Source organism: Mytilus edulis, chromosome 2 (assembly GCF_963676685.1).
Source record: "Mytilus edulis chromosome 2, xbMytEdul2.2, whole genome shotgun sequence".
Classification (NCBI taxonomy): Eukaryota; Metazoa; Mollusca; class Bivalvia; order Mytilida; family Mytilidae; genus Mytilus; species Mytilus edulis.
In genome coordinates, this window is record NC_092345.1 from 75,327,709 (window position 1) to 75,355,531 (window position 27,823).

General features: G+C 31.3%; 2 protein-coding genes across 3 annotated transcripts; one reads left to right on the forward strand and one right to left on the reverse strand.

The window, feature by feature from the left end:
- Window positions 1–432: 432 nt before the first annotated feature.
- Window positions 433–22,935, reverse strand: LOC139512942 (monocarboxylate transporter 14-like). Of its 2 annotated transcripts, XM_071300928.1 has the most exons (8): window positions 22,860–22,935; window positions 12,264–12,482; window positions 9,830–9,964; window positions 8,085–8,201; window positions 6,408–6,551; window positions 5,040–5,307; window positions 2,242–2,945; window positions 433–1,817 (listed from the first exon to the last, which is right to left on the reverse strand). In XM_071300928.1, exons 2-8 carry the CDS (start codon window positions 12,391–12,393, stop codon window positions 1,672–1,674), a joined length of 1,644 nt encoding a protein of 547 aa, XP_071157029.1. In that variant the 5' UTR covers window positions 12,394–12,482; window positions 22,860–22,935; the 3' UTR covers window positions 433–1,671. The 2 variants fall into 2 exon arrangements, with proteins under 2 accessions (XP_071157029.1, XP_071157030.1); XM_071300929.1 differs by lacking the exon at window positions 22,860–22,935 and having other exon boundaries at window positions 9,871–9,964; window positions 12,264–12,401.
- A 91-nt stretch (window positions 22,936–23,026) lies between these two features.
- Window positions 23,027–27,485, forward strand: LOC139512943 (probable peptidyl-tRNA hydrolase). The gene is made up of 5 exons (XM_071300930.1): window positions 23,027–23,246; window positions 24,903–25,122; window positions 25,394–25,493; window positions 26,336–26,381; window positions 26,991–27,485. Exons 1-5 carry the CDS (start codon window positions 23,067–23,069, stop codon window positions 27,174–27,176), a joined length of 732 nt encoding a protein of 243 aa, XP_071157031.1. The 5' UTR covers window positions 23,027–23,066; the 3' UTR covers window positions 27,177–27,485.
- Window positions 27,486–27,823: the final 338 nt, after the last annotated feature.

Consider the following 27,823-nt stretch of genomic DNA (forward strand, 5'->3'; position numbering starts at 1 on the left):
TAACATTAGACATTCACATGAATAGAAGAACAGTTAAAACTAACAATAAAATATCATAAGTTTAAATAATAAAACATATCCACTCAATGAAAGATTATTGGAAGGCAGGGGCGGATCCAGCATTTTGAAAAAGGGGGGGGGGGGGGGGGGGGGGGGGGGGGTTCCCAACCCAGAGTAAAGGGGGGGGTTCCAACTATATGCTCCCATTCAAATGCATTGATTGGCAAAAAAAAAAGGGGAGGGGGGGGGGGGGTTCCAACCCCCCGGATCTGCCAGGGAGGTTATAACAACAAAGCACTTTACTATATGAAGCAGTTTCAGGTTCACAAAATATGCTACAAAAAACCTTGAACTTTGGATGTCACTCACATTTGTGAACATAAGGAAACATATAGCAAAAGGTTTCAATTAAAAATCCAAGTAAAATAAGTAGTATTGTAACCATTATGATTTGTTTATTGACAAAGGTGCTATGTTTCCAGTCATTAACAAGATGTATATGCTAATTGTGAAATAATCAAAGTATAAAACTGAATAGGTTGATTTTCAAAACAAGAAGTCTTTCCAAAAATAATACTTTTTAAAACTGTTGGCCGTAAAATCCAAATATGAAATTTTGACTAGAAAATGTGTGACTTGGATAAGGGTGGAAAAAAGCTAGATTTCTACAACCTTCATGATACATTACATTTTAAACATAACAAATTGTTAATAAGAAATATGAATATGCTTAACAATAAATATACATGTATAACAAATAAATGCCCTTCTAAAAAAATAACAAACTTGATCATCATCCTAGTACTTGTAAGGTACTAGACCTCAAATTAAAAAGCTATATTCATCATTATTTTTGTTTCACAATGTTTCTATGTAATTGAATGCAAAACTAGTTTTTCATTTTATTTGGGATGAAAATATTAATAACACTGGTGATAAAATGTCATGGTTAATTACATCAGTACTGTGTCAGAAACTAGTCCTTCCTTTAGTGATAAATATCTACTGGTACAGTCTGGATGAATTCCAAAGAATATTTAATTCAGTTTTATTTTTTCATTATTTTTTAATTAAAATGATCATTTAGCAATAATTGAATTTAAATAAAAACATATGTAAATACATGAATGCAAGTTATAAGTGTCAGGTCAGTTTTTTAGAATGTACATGGTACATAAAATGAACAATTGTAGAAAATACAATATTAAGTAGATGAAAATGTTATAGTGAACTAAATCATATGCCTACCCATTGGCCATCATCTATATCCTGTTGAATAACATATTATGCAAATGGAAAAATGAATTTGTATATACAGGACATTTCACACAACCATGATAAAGCCTGAAGGTTTCAAATGATAAGAAACAGAAAAAAGTTCACATGGAATGTGCATGTTACAAATTATTCCTGGACTACAAATAAAAAATAAAAAATATTTAAAAAGGTCTTTAAAAAAATCGACATTGAAAACATATCTTGTTTTTAGGTCTGATATTTTGATTTTGAATTCATTTAATGCTTTTTTCTTACTTTCAAATATTTTTTCAATATTTTTCTGTTAATTCTTTTAACCTTACATTTGAGCACTTAGTACAATATAAAATGTATTTTTGATATTTCACCTGTACCATTAAAAGACAACTCAGTACTAATGTCATTTAAATTGTCCTATTGCTGTGTCTTTTTCTTTTCCCTCTTCACCATCAAGAAATGACTTACATTTGAAAGGAGTAAGATAATAGCACCAACTAACATGGCACCTCCACCAAAATAAAACGAGTAGTCATATTTTCCATTAATATCTTTAAGAAAGCCTGTAAAAGAAAGTAAAATTATAAGCCATATGATAAGAATGGTGTAACAATGTTCAAATGATAAATGTTTCATTCAGCAATATTTTTTTCAAATCTTCAACAATTGCAATATATGTGTAAATATTAGTCTTTCAAGACTTGTTTGTAGGTCTCATATGCTCTTGATATTACATCACTTAAAACAAAATTGAAATGACTTATTTTTCAGCATAGAGTTAGTGAACAACATACTTAAGCCGAAAGTTTAGAAAGTATAGATTTGAAATACAGAATCTTTGATCTTAAAGTGGTTTTTTTAAGTTATGTATATATGATATTGAATTTGTAAAAAGCTCTTGATATTTTTTTGCATTGATATACATGTATGCCTACAGTTAAAATAAAATGTTTTGTATCAATATTTTAACAATAAATAGCCACTCACCTCCTATTGTTGGTCCAATCAACATTCCTATTCCTTGGAAAAGGATCATGATTCCAAATGAATAAGTTAATTTTGCAGGTCCAAGTAAATCTACTATTACTACAGATTTCTGTGAAATATAAGATCCAACTAAAACCCCATAAACTCCACATGCAATAGCAATGGACACAAAATCAGTTAAATTTGGAATGACAAAAGACACACCACCAATAATAAACATGATACTATTGTAAATGTAAATTCTATACGGTTTTATTTTCTTCGTGTCTAAAATAATTCCAGATAATATTCTTCCTATTCCATCAAATACACCTGCTATGACAATAGAGAAAGCTGCCTTTGTGTCATTTCCGCCTACCTGTTTTACATATGCTGGCAAAAAGACAAATGCAGACTGAAATGCCAATGTGAAAAGCAAAATGGCAATACAAAAGCATGAGAATCTGAAATCTTTAAGAAGAGAAAATTCAAAGAGTTTCTTCTTTGTTCTTTCTTTGGGTTTACTTTGTTTTGATTTTGTAAACGTCACAACCGAGGAGATCCTTCTTTTAAGATTACTAAATGAATTATTTTTCTTGATTCTCTCATTTTCTTGGAGCACAGGTATAGTGAAGTCTATGCTATCATATAGGTTAGCATCTAATCTTTCAGACTTGGGAAGTATTTTAATTTCTACATCTGTAACTATCAACTCTTCAGCTTTCCTACAAATAAAACATGTCATGATTTAAGAAAACATTAATTTCATATTTCTGAAATCTCGACAGCTGAATCAGTCAGGTACTACTTTTACAAGTTATCTTTATTTACTTACAGAAGTTAATATTAACATACATATATAAGTAAATTTTATTTAGTTTATAATGTTTGAATAATCTCCCCTTAATTTTTATAAAAATTTACTTGTATAACTGTAAGTAATTTGTATTTACAATCCCTTAAATTCTTAAGTTTTGAGATGTAAAAACATACCTTTAACAATTTTTCTGAGGTTAGCTCATAATTTTTTTGTAGAGTTCAATTTTTCATCACATTGATTCAAAAAAGAAACTAATTGCGCAAAGATCTTAAGTAATTGTGCAAGGCTTTCAAAACTTTCCCCTTGGGGGATTGCAAATGAGCAGTGTTCTGAAGAAAACAAACAAATGAGATTATCGTTTAAGGTGGTGCCTAACACTACAGGGAGATAACTCTGTAAAATCAGCTAAACGTTTTGATTACATTGAGTTGTTAAGGGAATATCAAGCTTCTCAATGATCAAAATAAGTGTTCATCAAACTGCCATATAACCAGTGTAATTTTTCTGATAAAACAGTTGGTTCAAATTTTTTGAAATTTTTATATTTTTGTCAAAGGGTCAAAGTAAATACTTCGTCAAAATTTGAAGAAAATTAAACGAGCCAAATTAATTTTAGTCAAAGTGTTGGGTACCACCTTAATGATAAGTAAAGACATCTGCGAAGAACAGACAATTGAAAATTCTATTAAAGCAAAGAAGTCCTTAGAAATTCAAGAAAAGAAGATAGGATGACTATTTTACTGGGATAAGTAAAACAATCTGAACATCTAAGCGACATAACTAAGCCAATAAATCAATTTACCTATACAAGTAAATAAAATACACTCCTATATTAGTATCTTACAAATTAACTTATATAAGTATACCCGTTATTAGTATTTACTTCTTCAAGTAAGCAAAAATTACTTGACTTACAAGTAGTACCCCTGACTGTGAATCTAGCCTGGATAGTCATAGAAAAACAAACATGTTCAAAACAAATGCGGGGATATTGAAAATAAAACATCAATACTATTACAAAGACATATTACACCATTGAGAATGAACATACTTTACTAACCAAAATCAAAAGTCAATGTCAGATGGAGATTAGAAACACCACTTTCTTAACCAAATGACTTTCAAAAACTTTAATTAAATGTTATCTATACTACATTTGTATTAAACGAGAAGACCTCATTTTGTGTGTCGCTTCTCTTCCTTCCACAATAAACCAATCATCGTAACTCTGTGTCCTATGGGTACCATGAAAAGTCGCATTTGTCATCCCTGCTTATGAGTATTTTGTTTGGGTTATTTTGGGAGAAAAACGAAAACAAGGTGTCCAGATATTGTTTTCATCAACGGGCAAACTTTTAAGTCATAGACAAGACTTCTGTTTCGGACTGTTTTAAATCACAAATAATTTTCATAATTACTTGGGAACAGGACAGTTACTCCACGTTGTTCTGTATACTATGATCATACATATACTATAAAGAAAATGTATTTGCTATTAACTATCAATTCCAAGTTTACTATCCGTGGCTGTCACTGATATTTATTATATATGGAGTCCCTATAATGACTATATTGCCTAGGAAAGTAGACTTGGATGGATAGTAAATAGCAAATACACTTTATTCATAGTATATGTATGTTCATAGTAAACAGAAAAACAGAAAAAAAAGGACTTTGGAAATAGGGGGAGGGCTAAAAAAAATGTCCTATCACCAAATACCTATTACTTTTTATACCTTTCCTGAAATTCTCCAGTCATAAAATTGAATACACTTTATTTATAGTATATGTATGTTCATAGTACACAGAAAAACAGAAAACAAAAAATAACTGACTTTGGTCACCAAATACCTTTTACTTTTAATACCTGTCCTGAAATTCTCCAGTTATAAAATCTTCAACAAAAATTCATCCTTCAACAGTACATACTTTCAACCACGCTCTAAATGCCCTTAATTTCGCGGGTGTGTTCTAGTAAGATATAATTATGTCAAAATACCTTTGCTGAATTGCTTCTATTTTCCTGTGAACTGACAATGGTCGCATCATAATACCAAAAATTGTTAAGTTAAGTGTTATTCCACCAATCAATATAAAAGCTCCTGTAAATCCATAATAATCAAACAGAAGTTTAATTACTGGTGGAATAACAAAGGTACCAAAACCTACACCAGATGTGGCTATACCAACAGCCTTTCCACGCTTTTTATGAAAATACAACCCAACAATCACAACTGCTGGACAGTATGCTAAGGATCTTCCAATACCTGTAACAAAAAATAAAACCTGGTATCATTACTGAACTTCTCATTATCTGTATTCAGTTCTGAAAATTACAAAATAAAGTAAGAACAGAAACTCCTTTTAACATTTTCAATTAATCTTAAACACAAATTCTATATCGAAAGTGGAAAATTATATTTTGTGTCCAGTTCAGCTTCACAAATCTGGCTGATATATCTGCAAAATGCAACCATTTTTGTTTTGGATATTTTACCGAGGACTTAGTGGATATTATGTGTCATGATTATTGTCAGTTAAATAACTCCATGTTCATGCATCAATAAAACTTGTAGGATTTGTATAGTGATTCTTTGTTGCTTGTCAAGTTGCAAATATTTCATAGATATTTTTAATGCTTATTGATAGATTAGGTTAAGGGGTAGCAAACACCTTGAATAAAATTAAATTTGGCTCGTTTAATTTTCAAAACATGTTGACAAAAAATTTACTTTGACCTTATAAATATAAAATTTCAAAAAACTTGAACCACACACCTTATTGGAAAAAATCACTGGATACATAGTAGTTTGACAAACACTAATTTTGATCATTAAGAATATTAATATTTCCTTAATAATATAACGTGATTAACGCATTCTGATGATTTTTAAAGAGTTATCTCCCTGTAGTGTTATGTACCACTTTAAACTCATGAATTATTAAAGTTGACCTAGAAATTTGGACAACCAACTAAAAATGAGATTATGTTGGATAGCAGAAGACATTTTGCATTACAACAGGTCATATGCAGTCATTTATTGCAAGGGTTTCCAATAGAGTGTGACACACAGACTACAAAGGGCATTGGGTCTAATGTCCCTATATATACCTTCACATATTAATACGTCCCACACTGTCAAACAGATGCCTGGTTTATCAACAGTTTAACTGCCAGGTGGGGGAAATCAAGTGATGACCATACTAAAATACTTCAGTCAACCATTAGGATATACTTGTAGAGACTAAACTTTTTATTTTTTCCAGTAAATTTTCTTAACAATAATCTTATATATAATTTTTGAATATGATCAAGGGGGTATAACTCTGAAATGGCAATTGCAGCACACTCGGTTAAAAATCTTACCACCTAAAAATCCAAAGCTGATAAACAGGAAAGCAATATTTGGAGCAAACCCTGATATTATCATGGAAATACATGTAATTATTCCTCCCCATACCACAGCAGCTCTACATGAAAATCTATTAGCCACAGCACCTGTCAGTGGACCTGAAAAAAAAACAGTTCAAGTAATACATACAGTTAATATATATAAATTCATTTCAAGATAGTCAAAAACAGATTTCAAACATTTATTTTATAATCTAAAATCATAAAAATAATTTGTTTTGACTACCAATTCAGGAACCTCAAGCCTTTGTTAGTCTTGTGTGATTTTTTTTAATTTTGGTTCATTTGTCTATTTCTGAGTTCAGTGTGCTGTCCCTTTCACTGAACTAGTATATTTTATTGTTAAGGGGCAAGTTGAAACCCGCCTAAAGGTGCAGGATTTTGTTGCTATGTTAAAGATCCATTGGTGCAGTTGGGCTGTTTTCTGATATCTTGTCTGGCTATCTCTTCCACACATTCCCCGTTTTCCATGCTCAATTTTATACTATACAGTCGGAAACCAGGTTGAAATAGAACAAAAGAATCGAAGCTCTTTGTTAGAGAAGGCGATAAATGTTTACTGTATTGTTTACTATAGTGACAAAATTTTTAAAAGTTAATAGAAACAAACAAAATTGCAATTTTCTTTTCAATTACAAGGTGTTTTATTTTAAAAACACCATTAAATAAAAGACCATTTGCATAAGTTTTCAAATTATCTAGTACATAGTTAAGCAGAACAATTAGATATCGAGTCGACAACATGGGTATCTTTCAAGTTGGATGAAGAAAATGCATAACCTCCGATTTTTATGAAAAAATTACCAGGGACGGAAAACATATCAGTCTATTAGTTCAGTAATTTTCGTGTCTGCCCTTCCATTATGTGACTGAAGAAAAAATTCCAAAAAATGGGTGACAATTGTATCGAAAAGACAAAATCGAGTGCACCTTTTTATGTTACGGCGTGTTTGAGTTGAGTATTTTGTCTTGATATTGTACAAAGTAAGAATATTTCATATATCGTCTCGCTTCAGATTCTATCAATTTTATATATTAAAGCTACAGGTTGACTTTATAACACAAAAAAATCACAGTACTAAAAGATGAAATATATGGGTCAAGTGAAATGCCTATCTAATGAGTCACAAAAACTGAGAAGGTGTGTTCGAATAGCTATTTTTTTACTGAAAGTACTTGACGACAGTCTTTCAAGTTGGATGATGAAAATGTATATCTTCGAAAAATTCTATTTTTTTTTGTGTGTGATTACTAGGGTATATAGTCTTCATACACTAAAAAAATCTAGTCTGCCCTTCAACGAAATATTTAATTAGAATTTTTTTAAATGCTTATGAATTTTCGAAAATTCCACCTGACAACCAACCAGACAATAGTTTTAAGTTGAATCAATGCAGACAAGATTATTAACTGATGCTCATTAGCTAGTTGATACATTTGTCTTTTAAAATACAACTGACATATAAGGATCGTAATGGTGCAATGTGGATAAATTTATCGGTTTCCAAGAGCAATATTGGTAGTGCGTCATCCCTACAATGGCTTCCATTTCTAGGATTGTGAAAATGAACTGGCGTAATGGGGAGATAATTTTGACGAAGTAGACTCCTGACTGTATAGAACAATAATTACCTAACATTAACCTTACACCAGAGGCAACACCACAGAGCCAAGCTGTCAGTGCTGCTGATTCATTATATCTATTAAAAAACTGTAGGTATAATAGACCAGCAGACCTTTCTACTCCACCTGCAATGTAAGTTTGACATTCATAATAGAAAATCAGTATTGACCTACCTAATGTTATAACCTAAAACACATGGTACTATACCCTTGCTTAAATTACCATATGGTAAAATTTAAATTATTAAATGCCCAAAAAGGCGTAAGCCAGGGTCGACTGTGCAAGGGCTGTATAGCCAGTCAAGGTCGTTAAAAACTAGCTTCCATTTGTATACCCTTGTTTGTAAGACTTGGTTATGTCTAGTCTCATAATAATGGCAAAATAGAAAAAAATCTATTTGCTTTCTTTTAGAAAAAAAGCGCTTGAAATTTGCATTCAAATAAAATAAATACTGTTTTAATGAAGAGTATCTTGTATAGTATTTGAATAGTGTATAATTACAGTAGATGTATGTTTCATTGTACATTTGTAATACATTATTTTGATTGGCTAACTGCAATCTCACATTATTCCCTAATCAACTTCATTACACAGTAAAATTAATCATTCATGATGACACAACATCCCACAATAAAGTGCACAGGTAAATTAAATAAAAACATGAAAAAAATCATGTTTTCATGATCCTAGCTAAAAAATGTAATTATAAATATTGAATGCTTCTTTTTGTATCTTCATAGGGTTGTAAAAGCATTGACCTTGAGCACATATTTAGAATGAAGCGCTTCTGCCCTCCATACAAAAAGAACTTTGGTCAACACTTTAACACCCTAATGAAGTTACAAAAAGAAGCATTCAATTCTTAAATAATATGACAAAGATCAAAATTATTGGTTCAGGAAAAAAACTGCCATATTTCATGAACATTATAAATATTGCAACAGGTATATATTCATATGATTTTCACGGATTTTATAAACATGTCTCTGCGTGACTTTTTAAGTTGTTCAAAAATAGAATTGTGTAGGACACATATTCCATTACTTTAGGTTGATCTTAGTTTCAGGATTTTCCTTTATATAATGCACTTAAATCAATGTTACCTTATGAGCATCTATCGAATTACTTTAGTTATTAGTCTTTAAAATAATTTCCTCTTGTTTACAGTGCACAGTTTTAATGAACAAGGTTCATATTAGTTTTAATGACCTTGATTTTTAACTTAATTATAAATTTTCAAAATGGCCGTTATGTGATTCTTTTAAAAATGTATCTATCATCTTTGTTAAAATGGATCTCTTCATAAGAGTATATTTTTGGCTTAAAAAGCATCTTATTTTAGATATATTGTCAAATGCATTGATTTTGTGTATTTTTGGGACCTAAAAGCATGATGAAACCTTTGGCCACAACCTAAGATCCAAAATGTTTTGTAACCAAAAGTTGCCACTGATGATATTGAATCCCTAGACACAAAATTTTGGGTGGCAGTTATTTATGCTAAAAACCGTTAAGTCTTACTAAAAATTTGACCAAATTATTTCTATGTGAAATTTGTAGTATTTTAGACTGATTAAAAAAATCAAGATCTTAGGGCCAATTTTAACCCTTCATGAACTTACTCCTTTGACAAATACTGTCAGGAAGTGTTTTGGGTATGGGTGCTATATGCAACATAAAATTATTTAAACAGTTGTCCACAAACAAGTACACACAAATTACAACATTTACACAGTATCCAACACAGAATTACCAATAATAAAATGCACCATATAGCTACTGAATACAACCAACCATCCATAGCCTCCATCTGGAACTGTCACATGTGAACTTTCAATAACCACATTGCATTCTGGGTTATCATCATTTTCATTTATATTGGTTTCTTCTGTAATAAAAGAAATGTGTACATGTACTAAAAACACACCATATCTAGCAGAGTGTTTCTGCTTATAAAAGAATTGTTATTTTTTTGGGGTGTCAAAGTGTTGACTAAAGTACAGTTTGTATACAGTGCTTTGTTCTAAAAATGTATGCATGGTCAACACTTTTACCACCCTTTAAAATCACCAAAAGAAGTATTCTTCTACCCTCTGAAATCTTAAGCTTGAAGGAAGTCAGTTAATGCTGCCGCTGGATCACTGTACTATGTCGATTTTTCTGCAACAAAAGTGCAGGCTCAACAAAAAGGAAACATTGATTCATTTATCAATTATTTCTATAATTTCTTAATTATTAGAGGAGTTCCCCAATATAAGTCCAAGTTCTGAATATTACTAAGTAATAAATTTACTTTTGATTGGTGAACTTGATAAAATTCCAGAAGTTATGATATATTTACTATATTGAAAGGGGATGACGTCACAATCGTCAAATCTCCAATTTCTGAAGTCTATAGATTTTTCTTGAAAACTGCTTTGTTGTTGATACATAAGTTTCGATTGTAAAGATGTTACTGTAAATTCAAAAATTATTGTGTGCATTTATAACTGCATTTTTGTCATTGTAGACTGAAATGCGATTTAATTTTTTGCGATTTGAGAAAGATCCAGTTTAATTCATACAAAAAATTTCAAAATGCGAGATTAGATTATTGCAAGTAACTCTGTAGCATTTTCACAATAATAAAAACATCACATTAATTTCTGCTTTTACAGTAAATATGAAAGAACCAACTTGACAAACAAACTAGTAAAAATTTAGAAACTTTTTGAAGTGTAAAAGAGTTTAGTATCAAATAAAAAACTTTATGTGGAAAATTTGCAAAAAACTGAGATTTATATCAATAATTGGGATAAAATATATTTACCCGGCCTGCCCCTATTGGACAAAAATAACATTTATCATATCATTTATTATACAAGAAACAAGAATGTGTCCACAGTACACGGATGCCCCACTCACACTATCATTTTCTATGTTTAAAGGACTGTGAAATTGGAATAAATTCTCTAATTTGGCATTAAAATTAGAATGATCTTATCAAAGGGAACATGTATACTAAGTTTCAAGTTGATTGGACTTCTACTTTATCAAAAACTACCTTGACCAAAAACTTTAACCTGAAATTTGCACTATCATTTTCTATGTTCAGTGAACCATAAAATTGGGGTCAAAACTCTAATTTGGCATTTAAATTAGAAAGATCATATCATAGGGCACATGTATACTAAGTTTCAAGTTGATTGGACTTCAACTTCATCAAAAACTACCTTGACCAAAAACTTTAACCTGAAATTTGCACTATCATTTTCTATGTTCAGTGAACCGTAAAATTGGGGTCAAAACTCTAATTTGGCATTTAAATTAGAAAGATCATATCATAGGGCACATGTATACTAAGTTTCAAGTTGATTGGACTTCAACTTCATCAAAAACTACCTTGACCAAAAACTTTAACCTGAAATTTGCACTATCATTTTCTATGTTCACTGAACCGTAAAATTGGGGTCAAAACTCTAATTTGGCATTTAAATTAGAAAGATCATATCATAGGGCACATGTATACTAAGTTTCAAGTTGATTGGACTTCAACTTCATCAAAAACTACCTTGACCAAAAACTTTAACCTGAAATTTGCACTATCATTTTCTATGTTCAGTGAACCGTAAAATTGGGGTCAAAACTCTAATTTGGCATTTAAATTAGAAAGATCATATCATAGGGCACATGTATACTAAGTTTCAAGTTGATTGGACTTCAACTTCATCAAAAACTACCTTGACCAAAAACTTTAACCTGAAGCCAAAAACTTTAACCTGAAATTTGCACTATCATTTTCTATCAGTGAACCGTAAAATTGGGGTCAAAACTCTAATTTGGCATTTAAATTAGAAAGATCATATCATAAGGAACATGTGTACTAAGTTTCAAGTTGATTGGACTTCAACTTCATCAAAAACTACCTTGACCAAAAACTTTAACCTGAAGCGGGACAGACGGACGAACGAACAGACGAACGAACGAACAGACGGACGGACGAACGGACGCACAGACCAGAAAACATAATGCCCCTCTACTATCGTAGGTGGGGCATAAAAAAATACTATTAGTTTTACATAAAGAAAAGAAATAGATTATTATGAGTTATAGCTTTTCTTTCTGAAGTGCTATCATTTTACTAACTTCAACAGTTTATTAGTAGTAGAACATAATATTAAACATTAATCATTTAAATGAAACTAAACCTTCTTTGTCATACAGTTGAAATGTTTCAGGAATTTCTTCTTGGTTTTCAATAAAAAGACCATTTTTCTCATCATGACTAGTGTCCTCCTTCATGTCTTGGAAGAAAACTGTTTTGGGAGAAGATTCCATGTCTAAACTGTTTTTGATTGTTTTTCCATGCAATCCCAAGATCTGTTTTTTTTCTTTCTGTAATCTTTATACTATCCTCTCATGCTTGTCTGTAATATTGAATAAAGATATGTCTCACAGGCTTTACAGAAAAATCCAAAAGAGCAATTTGCCTTTCTAATCTAATGTATGAATATTTTAATGAATATAATTTGTTAAGAACTTCTTTAAAAATAAAATTGAGAATGAAAATCGGGAATGTGTCAAAGTCAGATAACAACCCAACCAAACACCAAAAAATTGCTTCGCCAAACGCAGCTGGATACATCAGCAGAGTTTCAATCATGAACAGTTGGGGCAAAATGGATAAAATATACGCGTATATATACAGGTCTGAATTTAGATTGTAATTAAATATTTGACACATACATTGGTAATAGGTTTTGGACACAGAATAACTGTAGTCAGATGTGCATAACATTTTCTGGCAACATACTGACTTTTTCCAACATTTTATTTTTACACACACTTATTTGACTTGCATTATGATGTTCATAAAAACTGAACTCTTCAAACAATTTGTGTCAAATTTGTGGAAACAAGACTATAACCAAGGCCAGTACTATGCTCGTTCCTGACCTGGTTACTCATCTTGCTAGGTTGGGGGAACTAGCTGGTAGCTTTCATATGAATACATGTCAACGTAACACAGATTCAAAGTTCAATATATAATGTTTATTAAATCAGCATTCAGTATAGTTTATCAATCACAATAATCACATTAATCACATAAGTTCATGAGACATAATAAAACAGTATGTCTAATATAAATCCAAGTAATAAAAATGAATGAAAACTTAAATGCAAATCAAAGAAAACAGTTAACTGAACTCTTGACAAGGAATAGAAACGTTTTTTCTAAAGACATTACAGAGTTGGGTAAAACTAGTTACCACTATCACAGAATTGATACAGGTAATGCGCCACCTGTACAATCAATGCCCTACAGGCAAACACCACAAATGAGGGAAGAAACAGAAAAACATATTGATATTATGTTAAAAAATGACATTATAGAGGAATCAAACTCTCCATGGTCGTCCCCAATTGTATTAGTTCGCAAAAAGAAAAGTAATATGGATGCAAAGCAAGAGTATAGGTTCGCGGTAGACTATCGTAGGCTCAACAAATGCACATTAAGGGCAAAATTTAGTATTCCTAGGATAGATGATGTTTTCGACACAGTTGCTAATTCAAAAGCTGTAATATATTCAGTACTGGATCTCATGAGTGGATTTTTTCAGACACCCTTAGATCCAGAAACAAAGCACAAATCTGCATTTGTAACACATCAAGGTATTTACCAATTCAAAAGAATGAGTTTCGGGTTAACAAATGCACCAATGGCTTTTCAAATGCTCATGACAAAAGTTTTAAAAGAATTGAACTGGAAAGTTGCTTTAGTATACATAGACGACATTTTGATTTTTAGTAAAAATTTTGAAGAACATTTAAAACATTAACAATTAGTTTTTGACAAACTAAAACAAGCAAATCTTACACTAAATCCAACAAAATGTCATTTTGCAAAAGAAGAAGTACATTATTTAGGTCATATTTTGTCCAAAAATGGTATTAAAGTAAACCCTGAAAAAACATCTGCTGTGCAAACATACCCAATACCTAAAAATATCAAACAATTACGTAGTTTCTTAGGATTATGCAATTACTACAGAAAATTTGTGCACAATTACTCAAAAATTGTAACTCCACTTACACAATTAACTCAGAAAAATAAGAAATACATCTGGACACAAGATTGTCAAGCAGCTTTCGAAACATTGAAGCACAGCCTCGTCTCAGCTCCAATCTTAGTGTTCCCAGACTTTGAGAAACCATTTGTGTTGTCAGTGGACGCTTCTGATTATGCTATTGGCTATGTCCTTGGACAATTAAATCCAAACACAAAACTTGAACATGTCGTAGCCTATGGTGGTAGATCACTGAATAAGAATGAACAAAAATGGCACATAAACGAAAAAGAAGGGTTAGCACTTAAAGAGGGAATAAAACATTTTAATCCATATTTGGCCTCACACAAATTTACAGTTTATACAGATAATATAACTGTTCGTTGGATAGATACAATTAAAAATATACAAGGGAGACTAGGTAGATGGGCACTTGAAATTCAAGGATATGACTTCGAAATAATGCATAGACCTGGGAAGAAAAATAATGCAGATGCGCGCCCTGTCAAGAAGAGAGTATGAAAAGATAGGCCCAGAAAATTTTCCGCAGAATGAAATTGAACAAACAGTTGCAGCCATGAGCAATAAGAAGTACGAAATCATAACATTTGATTATAAAGGAGATGACGAACAGCAACCAAACATTCTTACAATAACAGATACTGGTAATGAGGATGATGAAACATTAGAAAACATTGACCCAGAACAGTTTAAGAAACGTAAAACATTTCGGCACCTTCAAAGACATTGCCCAGATTTTGTTGAAATTTTTAGTTACAAATTAGAAGGCCAATTACCTCAAGAAAGACAGAAAGCTAGACAACTGGATGCGAAAGCCTTCCATTATGAAATTGATAATGGCATACTTTATCATTTTTTTAATGCAAGGTCAAGAAGTCTACCAAAAGGCCAGAACATGGTTAAGCAGCTGGCAATACCAAGAACCCTACGGAAGGAGGTACTAGAAGCTTTCCATGATAATATTGTTGGATGTCACCAAGGAGAAGAAAGGACATATGAAGCTGTACGTCAACGATACTACTGGCCAAACATGCCGTATACAGATATCAAGACATACATTAAGACGTGTGAAATCTGCCAAAGATCTAAAAGAGATACACACAGCCATCCAGTGCCATTAAAACCAATGCCAATAGAAGAAGTTTTTTCCAGATGGCACATGGATATTTTAGAACTCCCAGAGACTCCAGAAAAATATCGTTACTTGCTGTTAGTGGTTGATAGCGGATCCAAATGGTGTGAAGCCTTTCCCATGAGGACACAAGAAGCAACAGAAGTCGCCAGCATCCTTTTTAGGGAGATAATTGCTCGTTTTGGTGCACCCCGCTGTATTGTGTCTGATCAAGGAGCCAATTTTCTTTCGAAGCTTGTTGCAGCTTTATGTGAGCTTCTCCAAATCAAACGCCACTATACAAGTGCATATCATCCACAAACTAATGCAGCGTGTGAACGGATGAACTCGTTTATCGTCCAATCATTGAGAGCTCAACTGGAAAAACAGACAGATTGGCCAAACTATATAGCACCTATAATGATGGCTTATAGAATGACACCAGCTACTCAGTCTACTCAGTACTCACCTTTTCACCTTCTCTTTGGACAAGAAATGAGAGCACCTATTGATGTTGCCTTAATTCCAAAGTCAACATTGCCTAAAAACCACAGAGAATACCTCAATAAATTTATTAAGGACCTCCTATTAACAAGGGATGTTGCTGCAGAAAACACAAAAAGAGCACAAGCAAAATACAAAACACAGCATGACAAAAGAGCAGTAAAACCTACATATTTACCTGGTGACAAAGTAATGCTATTTTGTAAAAAGGTTAAAAAAGGTGAAAGTCCAAAATTAAAAGTTAGGTGGACAGGCCCATTTACAATAACAAACCTTGGACCCCCAGACTGTAATACTTTTAAGCTAAGAAGGGACAGCGATAACAAAATCTCAAAGAAATTAGTAAATGCAAGTCGTCTGAAAGTATTCAACAGTAAAACAGACCGCCCTGACTACCTCCTAGATGATAATGATGATCTATTTGAAGAAGATGAGGATGATGAAGATGAAAATCAACAAGTCCAGAATGAAAACACAGAGAATCAAACACAAGACACAATGTCTAATTCTCAACCCAAAAATGCACCCAGGAATAATCAAAACAAAACTGATCAATCTAAAAATTCAAAGCAAAGTAAAAAAGTGCTTCCTGACAATTTAAATGAAAAGCAAAATACAAATAAAACTGCTCAACAAGCTACAACAGAAATACAAATTACACCTGATGATGTTGAAAAGATTATATCATCGGCATGGGTAAACAAGAAACTATGCTACAAAATAAAAATTAAAAACATGTCAAAAACAGAATGGGTACACCAAGATAAAATCCCAGAGAATGTGAGAAGAGAATTTCATGAAAACAGAACGCATACTGGTAAAAAGAGAAAAAGACCATTACTAGAAAACAAACATAAATTTTTTGAACCTTCAAATGAACCACAAAATGTAACGGCAATAGACCAAAACAATGATGTAAAATATAAACAAAGACCGAAAATAAATTGGGATAAATTTCCAGTGCAAGCTGTTAAACTGGAAAATAACAGATTTTTTGTCAAAACCATATTGAGAAATAATAGAATATCACATTATCAACCTTTAAACAGAGTAAATGGGGAAGATCAGCATGCTTTTACAAATTTGCTTGCTTATTTTTATGGTGACCAGTTTTATAACATTATGTTGACCCTTACAGGAAATTCACAAACAAAAGAAATGGGACCAGCATGTTTTGTTACAGGCTCACACATTACACATTTTAAAATAGAAAATAATGTCCCAAAATGTTTCATACACTATGAGCAAAGACATATATATGATCCAGAATGGGTGCCTTTTGAAACTTGTCCTCCGGGACTTCTTAAAATTTTTCAAGATAAATATGAAGATGAGTGGATGAGATGTTATAACTAAAGATATTCAAGTAGTATTATAAGCATTCATAAATGCAATGTGACAATGCTTATTCTTTTGTATCGTTGAAAAGTGTTATTTTTGTTCTGAATTTCTGGTTAAAGTACACAATTTTCAGAAGTTATAGTGTCTGTTAATTTAATCCTGCTGGACAAATGTATTCAATACATTAGTAGTTCTTTCTATTAGATCCTTAAATATTGCAGGTAGACGGCACATCTACTGATGTACTTTTAAACCAATTTTAATCAGATTATACAAAATGTACTTTATCAATGATACAAATAGAACTATCAAGTGGTCCCTATACATACATTGTATATAGGCATCACTATTTTTGAGCTGTGTTTTTTATTATTATGACTTAAAGATTTTTTACTAAAGAGATAAAATAATTAAGGAGTACTAAATAAGAAAGTACAAAATAAACTGGCGTACAGTTGCTAAATAAATAGAAATAAGACGAGAAAGTATAGGGAATTAAGATAAAATATAAAAGGAAGAGAATTAGAAATTCTTACATGTAGTATGTTATTTATTGTAATGTTTATAAATAGGTAGTTCAGTTACTGACCTAAAATTGTAGTATTCTAGTGAATATTTAAGAGATAAATAAATAAAAATTCCCCAATTCAAATGAATTAATTATGATAAGAGATAAATTAGGGTTAATTGGTGTCATGTATGATTATGATATTGGTTGCACTTACATTCATGAAGTAACCTACCAATGGTGGACCCACAGATAAAGGAATGGTGGACCCACAAATGAAGAAATGGTGGACCCACAGATAAAGAAATGGTGGACCCACAGATAAAGGAATGGTGGACCCACAGATGAAGAAATGGTGGACCCACAAAATGAAGAAATGGTGGACACACAGATAAAGAAATGGTGGACCCATAGAAGTGACCAAATTGTGCATTTAAAATTAAAGAAAGACAAACAATGATGAACATATCATATTACCTAGTGAAAATTTATTTGATATTATAAAACTTATTAGCAGAGATTTGTGACCTGAAGTGACATTTTATTAACCTATCATGAATATTGATGAAGAGTAAAAGACAATGTGATATGAAATTTTGTAGTAATATCTGGAAAATTACTATGACGATCAAACAAAAGAAGAAACCAGGTGGACATGTATCATGATGTATAAACAATATCGTTGAAAACTAGTAACTTGTATTTGACTACCAATGGTGAAAAATGTGAAGATTGTACTGTTGCAATTAATGGTCTATATTGAATATGTGTACAGAAGACACTTATATTTGCTTATTTAAATGCTTGCTTGTTTTGATAGAGATCATTACTATTGCTTTATTGTTGTTTTAATTATATATTTTCTTTCCAGATTATTCACAGATTAATCATATAAAAATGTATATGTCTAAATATGTCTTATGGTCATTATATAAGCAGATGATATAATTTGAATAATTATGTGTTTAACTTGCAGATGATGACCGATATGAATAATATATTAATAATCTTATATTTCAGCTATATATTGCTATTTTTATGCCCCTTTATGCACCTAGAAATACTTCATGAAGTATGCCAATGAGCTCATTGTCATTAATAATGTGAGAGTTGGACTTGTCAATATTAGTGAACTTCAGAGAACTTCCCTGATATGGACAATCTAAACTTGACCATTCCCCACCCAGGAACATGTACATGTATATATAAACTTAGTAATGTTTTATTACAGGAATCATAAATTAATTGTTTTCACCATATTTTTATTTTTTTACTTTTTATATGTAATGTCTTATTGACAGGAATCAGTGATTCAATTGTTTCACAATATATTGTTATATTTTATTAACAGGAATCAGTAATTCAATTGTTGCTATATATAGTATGTGTAAAATATTATATATTTTTTTTATGATGCATTTTGTATTTTAATTGAAGATTGCAGGAGCAATCTTGGCGACGAAGGGAAGGGTATAACCAGTATATTTTAGATGCAAGAATGTTAAAATGTGGAATTCAAATAATTGTTATAATTTAGTATTAGTTAAGATATTTAGCACTAGCTTAAGAAATAATTTACTTGATAAATAGTTAATATAAATCTTCACAATTTTAGATAAGTGTAAAGCAAATTATTATGTAATCCCCTGAGGCCTAAATGACAATAGAGAATTAAGGATTAAAGAAGTGTTATATATATACAAAAAGGATTTCTTACTTTTTAAGATGATTTAAGTTATGTCACAAAGACTTGATATTTGGGAATATAGATAAATAAGCATTATTATGTAAATTAGCTATTTGAGTATTAATGTTATGTAAATTGAATAATGATACAATATATATTAGTTGACCATGTAGTTAGGGAGACTTGCCTTACAGTCACGTATTGGACACTGGTGTTATAGACTTGGATTTATATTAGACATACTGTTTTATTATGTCTCATGAACTTATGTGATTAATGTGATTATTGTGATTGATAAACTATACTGAATGCTGATTTAATAAACATTATATATTGAACTTTGAATCTGTGTTACGTTGACATGTATTCATATGAAAGCTACCAGCTAGTTCCCCCAACCTAGCAAGATGAGTAACCAGGTCAGGAACGAGCATAGTACTGGCCTTGGTTATAAGACCTTGTATAAATCTGTCTCCTGATCTGTCAACCCTCCTCATTTATGTCAGAGGTATTGCCATGAATTTTGAAATTCTTTATCATGCAAACTGAACTCTTCAAACAATTTATGTCAAACAATCATTCAAATGAATTAAAGGGTTTATTGTCATTTTAATAAGCACATACATACTCATTTTAACTTATAGTTGTAGATTAAAAGCACTCATATATTATAAGAGAAGCATAAGGTCCTCTTTTGCTATATATCCCCCATGGAGAAGTTGGCAAGTATGTGTCTCCCTTAACAAAATGACAACATTGGGAGTATCCTAGTATATGTACATGTACAATGTAGTGTAAAAAAACCTGCTACAATAAAAAAAAATAAAAATTTTGTAGTTAGAGATCATCAGAGATTATATAAATTAGGAGTTATATTTAGATTTCTTTGGTGCCCAAGTAAATTTATGCAAGGAGCACAGAATATTAAGAACCCAGATCACCGGAGCACCCGGATTACCAGAGCCCTAGTAGTCTATATTTGTATACAGGCTTGTACATGTAGGAGTCATATAAAAGAGAGAAAGAGCGTGAGATATGGGAGAAAGAGAATTTATAGTAAGGAGAGGACAGTAACATTTATATAGTAGAGAGGAGACCTGTATTGTTGAGCCTGAAGTTAAATGTACATTGTGTTATACTTGTAACTTTGTTATAGTCATGTGATTTTAATGATACAGTATTGAACTTTTATTCAACTTTGTGTTTATGTTCACAAACAAGACTTTGTTCAGACTACACCACTTCCAGGATCCATTTATTTATTTATGTGAGCAGGATTCCCTTAATCACCAGTAGATTTCAAGGGTAACCCTGTTAAAGAGTATACTTGGCATTTGTCTTCCGTGTATGAGTGAAACTTAGAAACCTAACAACACAACACAACCACAAGAATACACATTTTAGCTCAAGTACAATAACATACTAAACTTTTTCATCACAGTACCACCATTACTATGTACCCTCATGAAACAACTCTCCACAATAGACCAATTGACACAGAAATTAACAACTGTAGGTCACCTTACGACCTTCAATAATAAGCAAAGCCATATAGTCTTTTTTTCTCTCTCGATTTTACAAATGAACTGCCTGTTGACCTTGGGTCATTCAGGGGAAAACATGTAGGCAAATAAGACATTGTTAAGTGAACATGTTTGCTTTCTTTCGTCAATTTTTTCCAGGAAAAGGTACCAGTTGGATAATGACTTTAAACATGTTAACTGAGGTATTAAATTATGGATAAATTCAAAAGTAAAACCAGAGACCATATATGTCTATGTAAAACTATAGTCCAAATAATTCTGACGTCTTTTGCCAGATGTCTCTGGGACGCATTCCCATGACAGGAAGGTGTCCCAGAAAAAAAGTAAAATAGTCTTGCCAGACGTCATAATTATTTGGACTAGTAAAACAAATTCTAGTCAAATTGGCTACTGGTTAAATTGGCACTTGGTCAAATCGGCACTTGATATAGTCAATTGGGCACCCATGTAAGATTTGTGTAATATATATTTTTAACAGTATTTTAAGCAAAAACAGTAAAAATAAGGAATGGGTTGTCCAAAAATTTATTCAGTACTTATGCAAGAAGCATCACTTAATTTTATTGACATTCTATAGAGTTGATGTATATATTTTTTTCTCTCAACTAAATGTGTATTTTTAATTATATATGAGGTATTGGATATTTTTTATGCATTTTTTAACCAGTTGAGCATTTTGCAGGATTGTTGGTTTAACGCTGTTTAAACTTTCCTAAAAAAAACACCTTCAATTGCTAATTATTTTGCATGAATTTTTGAAAGGGATTCATAGTTTTCCGTTTTAATTCTTTTAATTGACTCATTGTTACACAACAGCTTGGGTAAGGGCTTTGTTGTTTCTAATGAAGTTTTTGAAGAATAAAACATCAATAATCACCTGTTTGCTGTTGAGTTAAAACAACAAACATTAACTTTGTACTTGAACAAAGTTATTAATTAATTTAAAAGAAAACTTATCAAAACATCGAATGTTGGTAGTCCTATAACATATGACCTCAGGGACATAATTTATATAGTGTAGGCTGTCCGTATATCTTATATTTTTTTTTATTTGAGCTGAAGGTATTTTGCAAAATTAATGTTGTTTTTTTTATAAAAAGGTAACCTTTGGATGCCTTTAATTTGTCACAATACTGATCAGCTTTCAGTTTTCTCTCTTCGGCCGGTGTAAGCACTGGCTTAATCTTCATCAAATCAGCAGAATAAACCAGTGCTACAAGTTCTTCTTCACAGATGTTATCAGACCACGTATACGCAGATACTGTTGCAGTAAAATTACTAAAACTAGTCATGAAAAGTAACGTAACGCTACCCAAATTGCACCGAGTACCCAAATTGCACCTATTTAGCAAAAATAGCAGCAGAAATCTTACAAAATTTTCTAGAGACTAAACAATTTGTATTTTTATGATTTTATACTATGCACGTCGTTCAACATAGGTAAACATATTTTGATATACACAAAAACGTTCACAGTATTTATCAACAGATGAAGTGTTTACTGAAAAAGCAAAATGTACCGAAACGTCGCCATGCGACGTCATCAAAACGTTATCTGTTTAAAATTAGCAAATACAATATGTTCCAAGTAACCATTTCTTAAAAAATGAAGAGTAAGCATGGAAAAATATCCAATTGTTCAAAATATTTAAAAAAATTAAACAAAAGCTCTGTTATTCGACTTTTGACGATGCAAATTTAAGCATGGATGCAATTTGGGTACTCCTCATAACAGAATCATTGATGGTTTGGAGGTTAGTTCAGACTAATTTTTCTATGATTCCATATGGATTGAAAATCAAATTGGTGTACCAATATAATAAAGAAGGATACGGCTACAAAATAAACACAAAATGATTTTTTTTGTCTTCATCATAAAAATACGTAGTTGAAAAAACTGTCTAAATAGGTGCAATTTGGGTACCGTCACGTTAAATCTCTACAATCTGCAAATGGTTGTGTTGTCTGTTGCAAATAATATTAGCGTTATTTTGTAAAAAAACGGTATCAAACCATGTACCTTAAATTATAATCAACTTGACATTCACATCCATATATGATGATATTGCCCTCAACCTAAATCCTGACCTTGTGATAAGTTATTTTTGGAAACGGAAGTTGAAAATGACATCTTAAATCTGTGTTGCGTTTTAAAATCAATGTCTTGTTATGCTGTTAGTTTCAAGCGTCTAACTGACGAAGAAAGAGAATTTCACAACTGTGAAGCATGACAAAATTTGCAAACATATTTAAACAATCAATAAGCAAAGTTTCATCATTCTTACGTCAACAGTCACAAAATAATGCTTGGAAAAATAACAGGATTACTATGCAATCAACCAAATATTTATACTGCACAATGGCGTCAGGTTTTTCATTTCAGAGTCAAAATCAAATGGATTTTATGGTTAGTAGTTGTTTCTGCCCATTCTATAAATTCCGAGACTTGTAACTCAAAATATTTTCAAATCTCTTGTGGGAGGGGGGTTCAGTCATTTTATAATTTCTCTTATGATTGTCTTTTTGCCCTGTGTTAGTATAACCTTTAAAATTATATATAATTTGACAGATATATCGTCGTGTCATATGTTTTCGTATGTCATATGTTTTCGTATCAACCACATTTCGTCGGTTTCGACTGCATACGCGTACATTGTGGCATGTTTTTCTGTTTCTATATTTAGAACAACAACACCACTACAACTTGATATATTTAAAACATATTCAACGTCGCTTTTTAAAGACGTTAGAACAAATTAAATAAAACTGACCTATTTAGCCATTTTTATTTAATGTCAAAAATACGCATCACTAGAATAGTTGTGGAAAAAAAATCTGAAGGGTTAAAATAAAATCCAGATATGCTTTTTGCAAGTCAGACACCGGATCTTCAAGACGTATGACTGTCATGTGTTTTTTTGGCCGTTTTAATTACAAACCATCGAGTTAAAATTAGCAGGGTTCTTATATAAAATGGTTGTTCAAAATCCAACTATTCAATATTTCATTGACAATTTTTTTTTATACATCCTTGATACATGAAGATGAAAACAGTCTTAACTTTTTATATTTAATCATAAATTTTGAAAACTGCATTTTATTTTAGAAAAAATAATGTATTTTGTACAAACCAGGTGCCAATCTGAAAATTAATCAAAATCTAAAAATTTCATCACACGAAACACCAACCTTACACTATTTACTAGTAATTTTTAGTACTGAAAAGTATTTGATAACTTTTTTTATGATTCAAGCGATCACCAGAACCACGACTTTAGAAAAAATTTATTTCCGGATTTTGTAGTCATTTCCTGTCCGTGTTCTGATCCAATTTTTATTTCATACGAAAACATATGACGCCGTTTTTTTGACATACAAAAATCGCAAAGTAATCGGAAACAGTAAAAAATCGTAGAAATCATTGACAAAAAAACTAGATACCTAAAATCAATTTACAGGACATGCTTTTTAAATCTGAGTAAACACCTAAATAAAAACTCAACAGTAAAAACCGTAAGCAGTGAAAATTGTTATTAGTAAGAAAACACATTACACGATGATAATCATACTAGTTTTCTTTGATATATAATTTTTATCAATGTTTATATCATACATCTTTCTACGGAGAATATCATTTTTGAGTTTCATCCATATATTTCTTGAGATTTTCATAGAGAGATGTAGAAAATGAATTGTGACATATTTATGATTAAAGTCAATGGAACTTGGTTATTAAGAATATTACCTATGAGTTAACTAGAATAATTCAGTTGTTATATTCTGTTGATCTAACATTACTTCATTACTGCCTAACATAGACAATGAAAAATCTCAATTAAAGTATTCAGAATTCTATATGGATAAGATCAAGAAAAATGGATAAAATTGGTAAATTGACTCACATTAAATTACAATCAAGTCAAATAAGTGAATAAAAGTTCTGGTTACCCAAAAGTTTACTCATACATTTTACACAGCTTACACATTTTATTTTCATGTAATAATTTGTATTGTGATTTAATTAATAACATAAATTTGCAAGAAATCCCTTTATTCACTGCAGGTAGTAGGGGTAGGAAACCTTGACATGCTTGAAACTAGACACAGTGTGGGTATGCAGGTTATCAATCAGTTAGCCAATCATCTCAGAGTATCTTGGACCAACGAAAGGAAGATTTGTCAAGGCTTTGTAGCTATTCACACTTTTGAAAATGAGCAAAGATGTATTCTTCTAAAACCAAAAGTAGCCATGAATATTAATGGAAGAAGTGTTCAAAAAGCAGGTACATATACACTTATGATAAATCCAACTTAATATTTTTTATTCTGATTATGAATTTTAATAACATAGCCAAAATTAAATAACATAGACAAAGAAAAGTTTCAGCATATTTTTTATGGTTCATTATGGTTAGGATCCTTCTTATTTGATTTTTCATCACTCTTGAAATTCACTGCACTATGCTTAAGTATTAATAATTGACAAATTATATTGTAAATTGTAGTAAATATATAAAAGAAGATAAGGTAGCATTGTTGTATTATATTTTACAGTCAAACACTATGGTATACTTCCTGAGAATGTCTATTTGATACATGATGAACTTGACAAAGCTGTTGGAAAATATGGTTTTAAGTACGGAGGCAGTGCAAGGTACTCATTTATTAAAATCAAAGTTTCATTCATTGTTATTTGTAGAAAGTTTGTTTTAAAATTGGTATACCAATCTATTTTCTTCTGACTTTCAAAAAGAATAAAAATTTTGACATTGAAAGTTGCATGTTACTAAGCTTTTTGATGATAACTAAGCATTTGTAGTACAAGTTCATATACAATTATATACATGTATGGTTCAGCATTACGGCACACTTTGTTTAGTCTTTCCTTCAAATGTTGTTGTTTCTTAATAACTAAATATAGGATATAATAAACTAAATATTAACCATAGACATACAGATAACATTTTTCTTAGTTCCAAAAATTGAGGAGATATATTTTACTGAAGGACAAGCAAAACTCATACATACATGTATATCAAGCAACAGTAATCTCCAGAGGCCATTTCAGCGACACAGAGATGCTTTATTTTTTCCCATGATGCTATAATAATTTCCTTGACACTATAATTATTTTGAGGATGCTATTTTTTCTTTGATTGCTAAGCCTGATATAACGCATGTTAGTTACTCAGAAAGAGTTTTGATGGAGCATTCGGCATGATGTTTTGTTAAGGATACTTATAATTAATAGTGATTATGAAATTTGGGTATTCTTCATCCTTGTTTAAAATTCCAAAGTTAAAATCAAACAGCTCTAAGATTTTCCAAGATTTTCTAATTAGTAACTGTCATTGGAGTAAATTTTTGCAACACATAGTTTTTACCTGTATCATTTGTATAGTAAATGGTTTGCTTCATTTATGATATTCTGCATGTAATTTATATAACAACACTGAACTCTGCTGCATAATTGTAACATTTTTCCCTTTCTTCCAGGGGTCATAAAGGTATTCGTTCAATCCAACAGTCTTTACAATCAGAGGTATGTATATTGTTCTATATTTGTTCTAGATTATCAAAAAGTGGATAAATTAAGCAATAAGTTTGGTTTCTGAAAACAAGATAATTAGATTTATTAAAAAATGCATGATGGTAATTATGAAAAATAATATGACCAGGTTATTTCAAAAGAAATGGAAGAAGAAACTCAATGTTATTCCAATAAAGGGGAGGAATTTTTATTTAAAAAACTAAGTCACCTTTCATGTCAAATTTCAAGTGTAAAAGTACTGTATATTGTTAGTGAAGATACTGTGTGCAAGATGAGATAGGAACAAAAGTTTTATAGCGAATTTAAAAATCAAGAATTGAAGAGCAAAACTATTAAATGAATTCATTTCCTTTCCTATTGGTAATTCATTGGCAGATCCAGGAACACCCCCCCGCCCCTTTTTTTTTTGGCCGATCAATGCATTTGAATGGGGACATATAGTTGGAACCCCCCTTTGTCCTCGGTCTGGAACCCCCCCCCCCCCTTTTTTAAAATGGCTGGATTCGCACCTGTAATTGATTAATAATATTATAAATAACACTAGTTTTTCACTTACAATGAAAAAATAGCTTGTCTAGTAATATTTTTGTAATTTTACAGGATATTCCAAGGTTGTGGGTTGGAATAGATAGACCTGTCTCCAAGTCTGAAGTAGCAGATTATGTTCTGAGAAAATTTAATGCTGATGAAAGGAAAGATATTAGTCACACTTTAGATAATTGTATTCAAGCCCTTAATAATGAATTCCAAAAGCAGTTTGGTGTGAAGCTGCTTGATACTACATAATAATTAATGTAAGACTGGTAGCATAAAGAGACTGGAAACAGGTTCTAAAGATTTGACTTAAAACCTAAAGAGACTGCAGACTGGTTCTGAAAATAGATTGGTAACCTACAGGAGACTGCAGACTGGTTCAGAAGATCAACTCAAAACCTAAAGAGGTTACAGACTGATTCTGCAGATAGACTGGTAATCTACAGGAGACTGCAGACAGATTCTGCAGGTAGACTGCTAGCATGAGAACAATATGAACACAAGAGTCCTTATATATGAAATTCAAAACTATTGTTGAAGAATAAAGCATAATAAAAAGCAGTTACTTTCTATATTATTCACATGTAAAAGAAAACCAGAACATATTTTTATGCCCACGCCCTAGCCCAGGGGCATTAAGTTCTACCCTTATCTGTCTGTATGTACGTACATCTCAAATTTTTTCCATTCTCTAACTTGAGTATGCTTCGAAAAATGTAATGACACTTTACCCAATGCTTATTACCACAATACACAGATCAAGTTCGAATTTTGGGAGCGTCACTTAAACTGTTCTAGAGTTATGTCCCATTATAAATGGAAAAATTGCAAAATTTTAGTTTCCATTCTCTAACTTAAGTTTGTCCCAACCAAATGTTTTGAAACTTATACACAATGTT

Excerpts from the sequence above, each read along its gene's own strand:
- LOC139512942 (XM_071300928.1), bottom strand. The coding sequence starts at position 12,393 with ATGGAATCTTCTCCCAAAACAGTTTTCTTCCAAGACATGAAGGAGGAC. Across the intron at positions 6,552-8,084 it reads TGGTGTAAGGTTAATGTTAG|GTCCACTGACAGGTGCTGTG; the intron begins GTAATTATTGTT and ends TTTTTTTTTCAG. Across the intron at positions 5,308-6,407 it reads CAGCTTTGGATTTTTAGGTG|GTATTGGAAGATCCTTAGCA; the intron begins GTAAGATTTTTA and ends TTTTTGTTACAG.
- LOC139512943 (XM_071300930.1), top strand. The coding sequence starts at position 23,067 with ATGACAAAATTTGCAAACATATTTAAACAATCAATAAGCAAAGTTTCA. Across the intron at positions 23,247-24,902 it reads AAAATCAAATGGATTTTATG|GTAGTAGGGGTAGGAAACCT; the intron begins GTTAGTAGTTGT and ends TATTCACTGCAG. Across the intron at positions 25,123-25,393 it reads AAGAAGTGTTCAAAAAGCAG|TCAAACACTATGGTATACTT; the intron begins GTACATATACAC and ends TATATTTTACAG.